General features: G+C 40.1%; 1 protein-coding gene across 1 annotated transcript; it reads right to left on the bottom strand.

Annotated features, from left to right (window-relative positions):
- Positions 1-3,408: 3,408 nt before the first annotated feature.
- Positions 3,409-11,779, bottom strand: LOC128857980 (uncharacterized). Its single transcript, XM_054093899.1, has 4 exons — positions 11,570-11,779; positions 10,222-11,015; positions 9,465-9,575; positions 3,409-3,712 (listed from the first exon to the last, which is right to left on the bottom strand). The coding sequence occupies exons 1-4, from the start codon at positions 11,777-11,779 to the stop codon at positions 3,562-3,564; spliced, it is 1,266 nt and encodes a 421-aa protein (XP_053949874.1). The 3' UTR covers positions 3,409-3,561.
- Between the last annotated feature and the right edge of the window lie 3,988 nt (positions 11,780-15,767).

Raw genomic sequence — 15,767 nt, 5'->3', positions numbered from 1 at the left:
ACTGCAAATCTATCATAGGTATGCTAGCAGGTCATAATCTATTGGCAGCATATGCGTACAAGATAGGGATTGCTAATACGGACAAATGCAGGAAATGCAGAGAGGATGTTGAGAAAACATTAGAGCACCTTCTGTGCGTTTGTCCGGCCTTATTAAAAACGCGTTTAAAATACCTGGGAGCCCCATTGTTTGAGGGTCTGGAGGACGTCTCAAAAGCGGATCTCCCAGCTCTGCTTAGTTTCGCCAAAAGCGCTGACATCCTACCTGATGTCTACTTCCGGTATTCAAAGAGGTCGGTCTCCATCTGGTATCGCTAGGGACCAAAAGGTCTATGCGTGGCTTATTGCCAACCAGGCTAACCTAACCTAGCCTAAGCGTTACACTTATGGCGATTTCATTCCTCCCAAGAAATATTGCCTTCTCATTTCCCTTTACTGCTTCCACGTTCGAGTCTTAAATAAGCGAAAGAAGGGAAAATTCTGTGTTCCATTCTAAAAAGGCTACACTTAAAGAAATTAAAATATACAAAATTTTTTCCTCGCAAAGTAGGTTACCCTCACTTTGTATATTATAAATTCTGTTTTGTATGTTACAGATTCGGATTAAGACTAGAAAACTCCACTTTAAATGAAATGTTGAAACCCATTAATAATGGCTGCTTTTGTGGATTTATGGATTGTGGAACGATTATTTTTTTTAATGTTTTCCCATTAATTAGTACTTTCAAAAGTATATTGTATTTGCATTTTTATTTGAGATACATGCGTTCCGGTCCCGAATATTTTTTTAAACACGGATTAAAAAATTTATGAATTTCAGATTTGTCTATAGTTATAAATTCGCAATTTGTAAACTAGTTTATCTTAAGTTTCAAAAGGTCTTATTTCATGCTATATGTAAATGTCTTCAGATATTGAATTTTTACTCATCTTAAAAAAGTTATGTCCCAAGTTGCGTAACGAAACTTGTTCCGGAATTACTTTAAATATATTCCGAAATTAACGGATAAAAACATTCCGCTAATTTGGCATCGCTTGTCAGTACTCAATAACTTAAGCCTACTGCTACACCTTTCTTTGAACTACGAGTATAATCAATTCTTGCTGTAATCAATTCTTAGTGTCATACTTTTGGAAATAATGACCATGTAAGGCTTTGGGCAGACTATTGAGAATTTGATTATGAGGTGAGTTACGAATCTTACCGTGAACTCCACCGGAACAAATCATTTTCACGAAATATATTAAAAAGCAAGAAGAAAGTGTGAAAAATCACTCAATCTCTTTAATATGCATTTCAAATGGATTTCTAAATAAAGCTAAAATAAAGGAGAATAAAATACATAAAATATGTTGAAAGAGGAAAGTTACCGAAAATGTGCATAGTCTCTCGATGGATTCCGTCTTATTATTAATATTAATAGGTCAAAATGCCTTGCGACCTCTGATGTGGTATATTTTTCTTGGGCGCAGGCCTATAATTAACTGCTTCTGGTGAATTTGAGTACTTTTTCAGTCTTTTTGTTCCATACCACCAACGGATTTAGAGCCGTTCCTCCTAGGTGTACGACCCTTCGTCTTGTGACTGCTGCACATTCACAGAGAAAGTACTTTGAAGTTTCATAATCCAGTTCGCAAAAACGGCAAACGTTTGTTTCCACTAATTCCAGTTTCGTGAAATAATAACGAAGATTACCATGTCCCGTTAACTATTCGAAAATCGTAAGAATTCGAAAATCCTCTTCGTCCAAATTTAGGAGCCCAATTGATGCTCTTCTAGAGGCAAGGATAAGCTGTTTAACGTGCCTCTGCACTGGACTCTCCTTCCAGTATCGTGTGAACTCTTTGCTCTCCTACTTTTGGTGAACCTACAAAAGGATTCTGGGCCACGGAATTTTGAAGAAGGGCCTAGGTTAGGTTAGGTTGGTATGGTTGCCCAGGCAATGGGCACACTTGGACGAAGAAAGATTCCTCCTTTGTGATACCATTATAAAGGGGGTGAGGTGAGAGAGAAAGACCGATGGGATGTAGGGAGAGGGCGGGGAGAGGTGGTGCTGGGATGGTTAGGAGCATGCGGATTATGAACGATGACTATGTTTGCGTCAACCGCTTTATGCTGCTGATGAAATTCATCAGATTTTTAATGTCAACGCCAGCTATATCAGCAGGCGTGGCAAAGAAGTAGGAGCCAAGATGCCTGGATCTTAGCCCCGCCAGAATAGGGCAGCTAAGGAGAAGGTGCTGAGATGATTCCATCCCATCCTCCATACATCCAGCGCAAAAAGCACTCGAGGTGATTCCAAGTCTCACAACATGCATTCCTCGCGCATTGTGTTCTGTGAGAGAACCCACGAGATTAGAGGGCTGATATTTTGTCAGACTCAGAAGCTCGCTCGAGCGCCTACGGTCCACATGTGGTCAGAAGGATTTCGCGACCTTACACGTTTGTGTACTTGCCCAGCGCTCGCTGAGTTGGTGCGATGCCCATCTTTCCAGGAGCAGACCGCAGGTAGTCAAGGGGATCTCAATTCTCTCCCTTCGCGGGGAAATCACCTCATGTGTCCCTTGTCTGGCCAGCTCATCTGCCTCACAGTTTCCCGCAATGTCGCTGTGACCAGGAACCCAGATGAGGCTGATGTCAAAGAATTCGAACGCAGTCGAAAGCGAGGTCAAGCATTCCTTGACCAATTCCGAATGCACCGTCATAGACTCGAGGGCCCCTATTGCCGCTTGGCTGTCGGAGTAAATATTTACTTTTTTGACTGTTAGTACGCATTTGGCAACCAATCAGCTGATTCCTTGATTGCGGCTATCTCTGCCTGGAACACACTGCAGTGGTCCGGTAACCTGAATTTGAGTCTGATGGGGAGCTCCTCGCAAAAGACTCCTCCGCCAACCTTTCCTTCCAACCTCGATCCATCCCTGCCCCCAAGTGTAACCCTCCATCCACAGAAGCACCTAATTCTGCTTTGCAATTCGCCTATGCCTTGCCGCCTTGCTAGTACCCAGCTTTACTCCACATGGGAAAAAATAAGGCAAAAAGGAGCAGCAACTGCGTAGTTTTGCTTTTCGATTGGAATCGGCATACAATACAGTCGTCCATAAAAATTTGTCCTACGAACTGAATTTGCCTAAAAGTAAAAATAATCGTGTGCCTGTAAAATAGCGAATAAAGCTAAATATATGAGGGCAAGAGACAAGGAATAAAGTAAAGGCTGCAGCACAAATACAAGCGTCTATGCTGCCAGCTGGTTCGCTATTTTTAATACTTGTCACTTTTATTTACTGATTTTCATTTATGTTGTATTTACATTTTACATTTCGTATTTTATTGCACTGAAATGCAGTCACACTCGCACACACACACACATACATATATATATATCTATTTGTATTTACTTTTTATTGCGATTGTGTCACTATGATTTATTCAGCCGTTGCACGTACTTCTTGTATTCATTTATTACACATAGCGCGCATGCATGTGTGTGCATTTGTAATTTGATTGCTGCATGTGTGTGCGTGGATGCGTGCTTATACGCACTTCTCTCTCGCAGCTTGGTTACATAAATCGCCCATGCACAGCTTCGGTGAAATGTTGCAGAAAACTTAAGCCACAGAGCGTTGCATAGTGTTGGGCGCAGTCGCTTAAATTGTCATGCCAAATCGCTGTTTTATATGTGGCATGCCGATGTGCGGCCGGCAATGCAGCACTGTATGCCCATGCACACACGGACATGAATGGGTGCAGTAATCCCGCGAAGCAGCCAACAACAATGAAAGTAGCAGCATAGAACAGACAAAAAAAATTATGTGAAAAACATGCAATCAAAAAGAGAACATAAGAGGTTGTATAAAAGTAATGAAAAATTGCAATGAGCTGCGTTAACCAAGTAAATATAAAATCTAATTCAATTTCTTCTACCAACTCTTCTAACTCTGCCGCACTTCTTTGCTGTACGATTTCCTCCTTTTACCTTACTCTGCTGCGCTCCACTTTCCATTCGCTTGGCTACAGCTATTTTAAGCCATTTTCCGCGCTAACCCGGCTAGGCGGAAAAAATTGCTTCCTTTGCATTGTCCTTTTCTAGTGGCTCACGTAAATTATGAGTGACTGTTAAGTGCGGTATAAGCGGCAAAGAAGAAATGTAATAAAAAAGCAAACAAAAAAGAAATTCTTTGTGGCGCTGGTGTGCGGTTTATTACGTATTACATACATATATAAGAGAAAATAATAAAGTCGCATTTAATCGAGTTTCCTGTCCGAACTGACATTCATTAGACTGAATGGACAAGAGATTGTGCGCGGACCCGAGATAAAGGAATGCAAACAATGCGGCTGATTCACATGAACATCCTAGATATTCTTACAACATTTATGATTTAAATATATGTATGTATGTTTGTGGTTTTATGGGAAATAATTTGCATTTCTAATTCAAACTGGTTTCATGTTATTTAAAGGCTTTCTTTCTGAAGTTTCCTTTTCTAAACTGACTTTATTTTTAAATACTCCCGCTCATTGTGCAGGAAGAACAGATGCTGTAGGAGGTTATACCCAATCAGGGTTTTCATAAAATCAATTTTGCGTAATCATACAATAATTTTCGTAACAGCTTGTACATATAAATTCGTATATTTATGTTCGGAAGTAGACAGTTTAGAAACTTTAGGCTCGAAGCACCAGTTGGTAGAAAAAGTTTTTTCTAATGGCGGTCGCCACTCGGTAGGCAATAGCAAACCTCCGAGTCTTTTCTGGCATGTAAAAAGGCCCTTCATAAGAAATTATAATTGCCGGCGTAAAATTATAGGCCCCTTCATTTGATAAAAAAACAAAGACGTACACTATAAATACGAGGGAAAACTCGGCCAAACACCCGAAACAGATGATCGCGCCAAGAATATATTTATATATAAATGCCGAATAGTTGGCAGCAGAGCGAGTTTGGATCTTCTTAAGAGCAAATGAGGGTCCATAAAATAGAAGGATGGTTCGCACATAGCGCGAAAAACACTTACTAGAAGCTGCTGTTGAAACAAATGGTATATTACGTGGACCGAGGCTAGGTAGACCAGTCTGAAAAAAAATTTATTGGATATGGAGTTGAAACTTTTAATACTTATTATTCATCGATTTATTTGGATTATATTTGGTTCGAAACTTTATAGACTAGCGATACAGTCATGAACTTTGGTTGGCTGAAGGGAGGATGACGACTGCACGTTTGCACGTTCCCACGACAGTCGGTTCTACGCAACCGGAACGACCCGGATTTATATCCGGCCAAGGATTGTCACTTCAGCAGCATTTCTCGTATATGCGTGGGGAATGTTTATGCTGCTACAACAACAACAACCGAACGTTTGCATTTACTGCTTCAAGCTATTGATGAAATTCATCTGGTGTGCGATATCTAAATCTGCTATATCCACAGGTGTAGCAAAAAAGTGAGAGCCAGGATGTCTTAATCTCAGCTCGCCAAAATCAGAACTGCTAAGAAGATTTCATCTCATCCTCCAGACTACAGAGAGGATTCGAGCCAATACCAAGTCTCACTGCATGGATACCTAACAGACAATATTCGGTAAGGGAACCCACAAAAATCACAACAGCTGCGATTTTGTTACCATTAGAAGTTCCCTCGAGCGCTCCCGATCTACCCAGGGCAGAAGCATCTCATGTCTGTACACATTCGTGCGAAGCGCCAGAAGCAGACCACATGTTTTTAAGCGAACTCCAATCTTCCCCATCGAGAGGAGACCGTATCGAGGGTCCCCTGTCGAGCTAGCTCACATACCCAGCAGTTTCTGCCAATGTACCTGTGATCAGGAACTCAAATAAGCCTCATATCGAACTATGTTGTCGAGAGAGGCGTCAGCCATTCCCCTAACTAATTTACTGCTGGGCTGTAAGTATATCTAAATATTTACCTCCTTTACAGTTACACAAGTAAGTAACCAATCAACTGCTTCTTTTATTGCAGCTAGCACCGCTTAGGAAATACTAGTACAGTGGTCGAGTAGCGTAAATTTGATATCAATGGAATCTCCTTATAGAATACTCCTCTACCAGTCCTCGCGTCCAACTTTAGAAATATTTATCATGCCCTGTCTCCACATACTGCACTCTACCTACACGCTCGGACATAGTGAAGATGTGCACTGATCAGTCATGGTGGGGATGAACTCAAATTTTCGAAGGATACTGAATTGTTTGTAGCTAAAGTCTAGCTTCTAGCTAACACTCCAATCTAATTGCGGCACGCGCAGCGGCAGTTTTGCCGGTGATTTCCACAGGTTCCACATTTAGGAGTAGCCCTATGAGCGCAGATCTTTGGACCCTCTCCAGCTTTTTAATCGGCGTCGTCATCTTCAGCGAGTTCTACCGTACAGCAACTCCACACAATAAAATTGTCCTTATAATTGTGCTATATAGCCGTAATAAAATCTTCATAGCAAAACCTCATTTTTTGCTTTTGGAACAGTTTTGAGCAGGAAGTAAATCTAAATATGGATCTGTTGTTTTTTACATAATTCTTATTACTTTATTTGAACATTTGAGGAATGTAAGCAATTTTCCAACCATCAATGAAAATTGCAAGCAACTAGGGGCCCATGAAGAGTAACCAAAGTTACCATTGTGCGACTGAAACCATTTAATATTTCGATATACTTTTATGTGTTTTTGTTTTATCTTATAAAAATTTTCCCCCCACCGACAGCTTTTGAACTCAGAAAAATTAGTAAATAGTAAATTAATTTGTGGGAAATCGGTTGAAATGTTTTTAAAAACAAAATTTGAAAGTTATGTAAATTGCACTTATTTGTGGAAAATATTTATGGCAGGATATATATATTTAAGCATAAAATCTAGTTTATAAATTAATCGCGAATGTTGCTTCTATTGTTTTGTGATTGAATTAATATTATTTTCACTTGTAAATACTTAGTTTTAGAAAATTCGTTTCAGAAATTTTTAAATAGAATAATCAAATAGTGTTTTTAAAATATATGAAAGGTCCAAGGTCCCATATTTTTCAATTTATTGTTTTGTTCATTAAACAATCACACCAATTAAGCATTTTTTTCGAGATCATTTGTTTCGGCTGCATTTTGAGGTGTTTGATCCCTAGCGCTGCCACAACTGTGTGTTTAAAGGCCCTGAATAGCTAAGTGGTTAGAAAGAGAAGTTTCAGTCAAAGTTTTACTCTTTTAAATATTATTATTTCTTATTAACCAATTGAATGTTGTTTCTTACCAATAAATATTTACCAGCTTAGAAAAATCTAAGGCAAATATTTAGATCAAAACTTTAATTTTATTTGTTGGTTAAACGCCCCTTTATTGAAAATTACCATAATATTTTGCTTAATTCCGACTACGTTTACGACAAAATCGCACTTTTTCAAAAATAACAAAGTTTCGGCAATGGATTCCGATTGAGGGAGAAAAACTATTTTATTTCTGGCGATCAAGTTTAGTTCTCATCATGTCGGTCTCTTTGCCGCGGGGATGAGGCTTAAGTGGTCATCTGACCCCCATATCATGGGGACCAACCCAACATGAACTAATAGGGAAGCTCCATATGGGGATTGGCTAGTCATCCAACCTGCTTTACGGCGTATTTGATGGTCATCCAATCACCATGCGAAGATCACCGTACCGACGAAGATCCCTCTGTTATTCCCAAATTCCTGTCATCCCAATATTCCCTCTCTTTGCCCACCCCCTAATCCAGTATGTTACGCGACACCGTGCCCATTGGATTGTTTGCAGCCAGGATGTTCACCAGAACAGTTGTATTTAAACGGCGCCTTCCTAATACCGCGCCGCCTTAGGAAGTAACTAACGCCTTGTCAGGGCATGAGGCGCTGCCGTGGTGGACCATTTGAATTCCCCTCTACTTAAATAGACCACTACGCTCACCTCGTCGAGCAGGTGGTCGTACGAAAAAGATGAATACAAATACAAAAATTAACTTAAGCGACAAAACTTCCACTGTAACGCGAACAGGTTACAGTGGTCGCAATGCTACTGCCAAACACCCGCATAACGCTCTTCATCGCGGAGGTGCCGTTGTCCACGAAGACTCGGATCACGAAAGCGTCGGGAGCACAAATAGCATAAACACGAGATGGTTAAACCGAAAAATGGGTACGACAAAAATGGACACAAAGCCGAACGCACCCATGCCAGCATTTGACGGAGCAGGGTGGTTCAGCGGCGTCAAAATTATAAAATGCAAGGATGACCGCACGCTCACATGGCTAAAGGAAACAGTAAAAATGCTTCAAGGCCTGTGGGAGGGGGCAACACTTGAAATTGTAGATCGCAGCTGCATTCCCTCAATACCGAAGGCAAAGATTTGCATTCCGCGAGTGGCAAAACCGGAAAATACACTGCGGCTGCAACAGACGACTGGAAAGTGTTGAGCGTGGCAAAACCAGCAACTACTGATGGAGGCCAAGACTACATTATCCAGATCATTAAACCGGCAGAGGAGGTATTTTGAATTTACATAGGCACTTTTTTGGGTGCTTGTCCGAGCTTCTCCTCCTATTTGTTTGATGCTTTTCCACAAGCGGATTGATCTACACATTTATGCCTCCTCCGAACAGCAGATAGTTTTTATGAGGAGCTTTTTCATGGCAGAAATACACTCGAAGGTTTGCCGTTGCCACCCGAGGAGTGACCGTTATTAGCAAAAGCGTTTTCTATCATTTGGGACTATAGAACACCTCTATGGTCATGAAAAGGTACTTTGACAGTTTGGGATAAATTTATGCAATTTTCGCACTCTATTTGATACAATCAAAAATGAATCCGTAAACTCGAGTTTAATAAACGCGGGAAAAAGAGAGATTTATTAAAGATAAAACATTCGTTTAACGCTTTTAATCGAATTCTGATAAAAGTATGCACTCATGACCTTTAATATACGTCAAATATGAAACATCCTGTATATATGGTTTCCATAGCAGACTGTTGGATGAAGAATCTTCAGAAATTACCTGCCCTCTGATAATAATTTTGCAAAATGAATAAATTTAGCACCACCTTTAGTTTCACAGGTACGTCAAGTGTGCAAGATAAGTAAATTTATGTTAAGAAATGTCGTTGCCATGTTGAACAAGCCATACTGACAAAAGCTCAAAAACCGCCCTACAAAAATAGTATGCCGTATAATATAGGAGCAAATTATTCTCTATGACTATTTTCTCTACATTTATGACTTAATAAGAGATAATTGGGCCATTCGTTTGAAAAAAGTTAATTGAGTATCATATTTATTAGCGAATCAAAACCATATTTCCTCCTTATACTAAACTATAAATTTTCCTTGTATTATCACAAAATTAAAAAAGACCTTTTAATTTTTTGCAAATTTCCCTCAATTCCCTTTAAAACGTTTATTTACTTCATTAAAGTAAGGCAAAAAGTGAAATTCAAAATCAAAGTACTCACTCAATGAGAATTCGCAACAAATCTTGAAAGAGCGAATGGCCAGGTGTAGCGAGCAAATGGCGAGATTCACAGAGCGTACGCATTATACAGTGACGAGGCGGATAATTATTGCTAAGGTAAGAGCAGTTCAGCAACAGCAAATACAATCACAAAATGTAGGCAACACAAACACAGCAAATAGGAACCATATTCGGAAGCGCAGTACAAATCGTTGAACCGAAAAGTAGAAGAAGAAAATAATAATAAAAAATGCAATGGGGAAAAGGCGCCTCAACTTAATGAAATCAATTAGCAGTGTAATTGCAATGCAATTACAAATACATGCACACAACAACAATTGAAATAAACAGCACTGTACAGTAGAGTATGAGTACAACAGTGAGAGGTGGTTAAGGATGAGTACAAAGCGGAAATAATTTTATGAATAGGTGAATGGAGGTGAATGGATTGTGAAGGGAACGCGGGAATTGGAGTTGAACTAGAAATAATTGTGAAAATCGGAATGGAGAGTAAAGTTCCAGGTAGTCGTCCAGTGAACATTGAAATCAGTAGGGGTTTGCAAAGTGGAGAAATTCACAGAGTGGACCTTTCTAGCTGGTTGGCCAAAGCTTGTCTGGCAATAAAAGCACTAATTATAGTTGTAATACAAACGATCAAGGCTATGTCTTCAATTTGTGCTGCACACATCTGCAAATACACACACACACACACACGCATGTATGCATAGATGAACACACATACATATACGTGTACGTACATGTTGGCCCATTTGCCTAGCAAATCGAAGAAAACGCGTTCAGCATTTTTTGCAAAACGGAATTCATCAACGTCCTCATCAATTCGATGGTCAGCATCATCAATTTTTTTGCTCTCAGCAGCACTAACACCGTCATAGTTTTCATTGCTACCACTGCTGTCACTGCTGCCACCGCTGCTACGTTTTCGACCACGACCACGCCCAAGCATTTCTCGACTAGCCAAGCACGAATGTTGCAAACTGTGACGCCAACTGCCATACACATTTCGTCTGGTGCAAGAAGACGGCTGTGCCATCGTCGCAGACAGCCCAGGATGAGCAGCAGCTGGCATTTTTGCAAATTTCCTTGACAACATTGGAGGCGTGGGAGCAAACCATTGCTGTTTTTCCACTGCTTGAAGTGAGTTTTTGTGTTGTTGCTGCTGCTGTGCTGTTAACCATTGCCGTCGCACTGGCATTTGCCACCAAGGTGCCACACTTTCTTCTGCTGAAGGCCAATGGGGAGTTGCATGCCATTGGGGTAACCAACGGGGATTGTTGCTGTTGTTGTCGTTTCCGTTCAATGTTACTAAATTCGATGAGAGCATTTTAGGTGTGGTTACTGTAGTTATTGTAGTGATTTGTTTTGACTTTGCTCCAGGATTGCTCTGCTCCTTCGGCTGATGTGCCTTCCTCGGATGTGGCCTTAGCATATCCAGCGTTGTTGGCAATTCATAGTTGTATGTATATTCGTAGATTTCATTCAAGCCTCGCGGCATCTCTGCCAATATAGCTTTAGCAATATTTAGTTGCACCTGCAATTTACACACACATACACATGCAAGTTGATTAATTTAATTTCATGCTGAATCAGATTACACACACACACACACATATAAAGGGTGATTAAATTTCAAGAGCCGATGTTGAATGTGAACCACACCTAAACGTCAACGACACCGACCGTTGGACTTCATTCTTTGGGGTTATTTGAAAGAAAAGGTGTGCATCGATAAGCCAGCAACAATTCAAGAGCTAAAGGATGAGATAATTCAGCACATTAACGGCATAGAACCTCAATTATGCCTCAGCGTCATCGAAAATTTGAACCATCGGATGGAGGTGTGCCCGAGGCCGCGGCGGCCATTTGGCCGATATTTTATTTCATACGTAATTGAGCCATACCAATATTATCATAATAAAGAGAACTGACAATAATTTCCTAAAAAAAATTTATTTTATTCAAAATCAACACCGGCCCTTGAAACTTAACCACCCTTTATATGCGCAAAAGTGTACTCTCTGGTGTACCTGTACACTGGTCCATGTGTGCTGCATGAACTCAGACCCGCCTTCTGTCATTACTTACCCCCACTGAGGAGCCTTGCTCGAACAACAAATACCTTCGCTGCCGCCTTAACCAAGTATGTGGTCCGTGGTGTTCATTAGTCGGCGCTAAAATGGTAGTGACCGCAGCAGCTTTTCCAGTTTGTGTCGAAGCGAATGTTGTGATTAGATTGTCCGCAATGAGGTTGCAACAAATTAGTAGGAGTGCTAACATCGCAGATAAGTGCAACATGTTGCGTCTTTGTGTGGAAAGCGGTTTTTTCTAGTAACTTGCAGCGACGCTTATTAGCAAATGAGAGCATTGCCTGCTGTGAGTGGCTTTAAAACGAAGTTTGTCATTCTTTCCTCAATGTGGTGAACTTAAAAGTGGGCATGTAGATTTGTATGCAGATTTTTATTTACTTATTTTACAAAACTTCTGGGTAACGTAATAAAATCTACACATATAAAGGATGACCCATTGACTGGCTTCTGATGGGAAACACATTGTGGTAGGGTTTTAAACTCCAACATTGTCAGCTGAAATAATAACCCATATGGTTCGAAATTTAGTTTATGCTTCGACTTTTACAAAATTAGTCAATTTTCGCAAGAAAAGAGTTGGAAAATTAAATAATCGAATATAAAAATCTGGAATCGAGTAATTAGCCGAATGGAAGATGTGATATTCCATGCCAAGTGGTCCAAGTAATTGTGTACTTGAGTATAATAAGAATTAAACCGAAAACATTTTGAAAATAAATTATTAATTGTGACATTTATTTAATCTTGAAAATTTTAAAATACAGTTTTTAAAGGGCTATTTTACTTTCCGTTCTTCTTAGCAGTTAAAACTTAACCTATGATGAAAATCAAATCATTTCGTGGCATAAATCATAAAAAGTCAAATGAAAAAATTCATACAGTCTCTTTTTGAGGATTATACGAGATAAATTGCGGAGTAGAGCTCTGAAAATAATGAATTATTTGGACAATAAATAATCAAGGACGAAGTACTGAAAGCAATAAACTCCATAAAAAAATCTAGTCTCATAGAATTTTTCAAGCTCAAAAACAATAGAAATAAATAATTTTATGATTCTGGCAGATAGCCTGAAGAATGGCTATTATCAAACTTTGTGCCTCTGCCGAATAAGCCAAAAACGCGCAAATAAATAAATGACTACCGATTAATCAGCTTGATGAGTCATGGCTTGAAAATATTTTTGAAGGCGATTCACAATCGTTTATTTTTGAAGTGTGAGCAGTAGGCCGGGTCGGTTTGTGGTGAGGCAAAAAAATCGCCCATTGCTCTGTGAAAATCATATTCTAGGGATCAAAATAAGAAACTTTGCCGAAGGAACCATACCTCTAAAACGCATTCTGATGTCCCCCAATTTGGGCGAACTTTTTAGTTTCTTTTCTCATGTAAAGGCCAAAAATGGTGACATTTTGAAATGATTGTATGGGGAACCCCCCAGGGGAGTTCCAGGGGGTGTGCCACTGGCATGTGTGGATCGGCCGTCCAAAGTTAGTGGGGGTCGGTCATACATTTGAACTCGATTGGAGCACTGTAAATGGGTCAAAGTGGGATTTTTCGTTCGACCCAAATTTGGAGGACATCAGAATTCGTTTTAGAGGTATGGTTCCTTCGGCAAAGTTTCTTATTTTGATCCCTAGAATACGATTTTCACAGAGCAATGAGCGATTTTTAAATCGACCAGCCCTAATATTGCTGCTATAGCACGAAATGTTGGAGAGAACGCCGAAATATCGATTCGTCTTCGTTTTCTACATGTTAGTCTTTGTTCTTCGACTATATGGAAAATTCTACGTAAGAATCTTGGCTTAAGAAATAAAAATAAACAATTGGCGCGTATACTTCTGTTAGGTGTTTGACCGAGCTCTTCCTCTTATTTGTGGTGTGCGTCTTAATGTTGTTCTACAAATGGAGGGATATACAGTTTCAAGCCGACTCCGAACGGCAGATATTTTTTTATGAGAAGCTTTTTCGTGGCAGAAATACATTCGAAGGTTTGCCGTTGTTTACCGAGAGGCTACCGCTTTTAGAAACAATTTTTTCTATCATTTTGCTGTTTGTCGAATCTCTACGCACTCCCGAATAGTAGTCACGCTCCAACCCAGTCCACTACGGCGGCCGTTAAGGATATTCGCTTAGGTTCCTATAAAATACAGCCTGTGCAAGAATTTATGCCAATGTCCATCGTTTGCGTTGCTCTTTCTCAATTCCCCCCCAACATTTTGTGTTCGTTAACATGTAAATCAACATTCGATTCGATATTTTCTCTTCGCTATATTCAATTTGGTATTATTTGGGATTATAAAAAGAGTCTGTTAAAAATCTTTGGTGAAAACGTTTCAACTCTGTTAATGGCCAGAGAGGAATTGTTTCCAATTTGTATTTGCATCTTCTCATCTTTTGCCCGTTATCTAACATGGGTGGTAGGTAGGTAGGTAGGTTTGGCAGCCGCATCGTACATAGAGACAACGATGCCACTTAGACCACGGAATGGGTCCGTTGTGAGCCGCGGGGGCTGGATTTTAAATAAATTAAGATAAATTTGGAAGGATTTTAAAAATCGGTTTCTGCTTCTGGCTAGAGCTGGGCATGTGCAAAAAAGGTGTTGAATTGTTTCCAATTTCTCCTCATTTCTGCAGCTACGACAGAAATCATGCGTGTAAACGCCTAATCTCCTTGCATGATTTCCTTTGAAACAATGTCCTGTGAGAGCCCCTACTAAGGTCCTGATTTGAAGTCTAGTAAGTTTTATAATACTCTTGGACAGTTTAGCCTTGGCTATGTTTGCCTAGCAATTCCACAGGTGTGGAATTTGCAGAAGTGATTAGTGCGTCCTTAATGAGAAGGTTACAAGTTGCGAGAGGTATGTATCTCCATAAAATTACTTATATCTTGCCAACAGGTACCTTCTCTTGCAGGTTGGTCTGCCCTACAGTTCCCTGGTATATCTCTGTAGCCTGGGACCCAGCATAAGTTTATACGATATTGCTTGGCCATCACATTTAGAGATTGGCGACAACGTAAGACACTCCTTGATGTTGTTTGGAATGCATCCAGGGCTCGTAGGGCAGCTTGGCTGTCTGATAGAATGGAGATATCCGTTGATGATATTCTGTTTATCTTTAACCATTTTAAGTCTTTATGAATGGCGTTTATTTCCGCTTGAAAACCACTGCAGTGATCCGGTAATTTAAAGGATTCACTAATAGAAAGCTATTCGCAAAATAACCCTGATCCTACACCGGTGTCCATTTTGGATCCGTCCGTCTAGATCTTAACGGGTGTGTTGGATGTTGGATCTTCTTCAAGCCATTCCAGTCTAGAAGGGATTTTCATTAGGAAACTCCTTTCGAAGTGATAATCACAGTCACTGGGTATATCCGTGTAGGAGTCTAAAATGGTTGAATGTCCATGTGTGATAGTTCTCCATTGTGAGCTCGCTTTGAGCCTTAAAGCGGAGCAGGCCGCTGAGTATTTGCAGAAAAGATCTAGGGGTGGCAGATGTGACATGATGTCCAAAGCCATGGATGGCGTGGGTTTCAAGGCGCCACATATTGCTAGTTCCGCTGATCTCTGCACCTTATTCAATAAATAAGGATAGGTTTTTTTATGCATAGCACACCACCAGACAACATTTCCACAGCAGTGTAGAGCCAATGAGCAACCTTAGGTTTAATTCCCCAGGTCTTACCTAAAGCTCTCTTACAAGCATAAAAAGCTAGGTTCGCTTTCCTGACTCTTTCTAAGGTGTTTGACTTCCAAGTCAGTTTCCTATCTATGTTTAGTCTCCAGTACTTGGTTTCTTCCGAAATCACAAGAGCTTCCCCCTTGAGCATAATTGGACTTAGCTGAGGGATTCTGTGTTTCCTAGTGAACAATATGAGTTGTGTTTTGTCTGGGTTGACTCCTAGACCACACTTTCCTGCCCACCTAAAAAGTATATCTAGAGCATTTTGTATTAGGTCTCTTAATGTAGATACAAATTTACCAGAGACAGCAATAACAACATCATCGGCGTAAGCTGTCACCTTACAGCCCACCGATTCCAGTATTAACATGGATAGTAAACTAAACTAAACTAAACCCACTACGGGTTTAAGGGCATTATTAGTCGGATTAAGAAAACTGAGGTAGACCACAACTTTTGAAAGCTATAAATTCACTTAGTAACACTTCTTTGCTAGTTTTACCCACAAATGTG

This window comes from Anastrepha ludens, chromosome 2 (assembly GCF_028408465.1).
Source record: "Anastrepha ludens isolate Willacy chromosome 2, idAnaLude1.1, whole genome shotgun sequence".
NCBI classification, from domain to species: Eukaryota; Metazoa; Arthropoda; class Insecta; order Diptera; family Tephritidae; genus Anastrepha; species Anastrepha ludens.
The sequence above is the reverse complement of the archived record's forward strand: the minus strand, read 5'-3'. Positions and strand labels throughout refer to the sequence as shown.

What these genes read in the sequence shown, in the direction of transcription:
- LOC128857980 (XM_054093899.1), bottom strand. Translation starts at nt 11,779, where the DNA reads ATGTTGCACTTATCTGCGATGTTAGCACTCCTACTAATTTGTTGCAAC. An exon ending in AGCAAGGCTCCTCAGTGGGG is followed by an intron (nt 11,016 to 11,569) that starts GTAAGTAATGAC and finishes TGTAAATTGCAG; the next exon opens with GTGCAACTAAATATTGCTAA. An exon ending in CTAGGCAAATGGGCCAACAT is followed by an intron (nt 9,576 to 10,221) that starts GTACGTACACGT and finishes CTCTTACCTTAG; the next exon opens with CAATAATTATCCGCCTCGTC.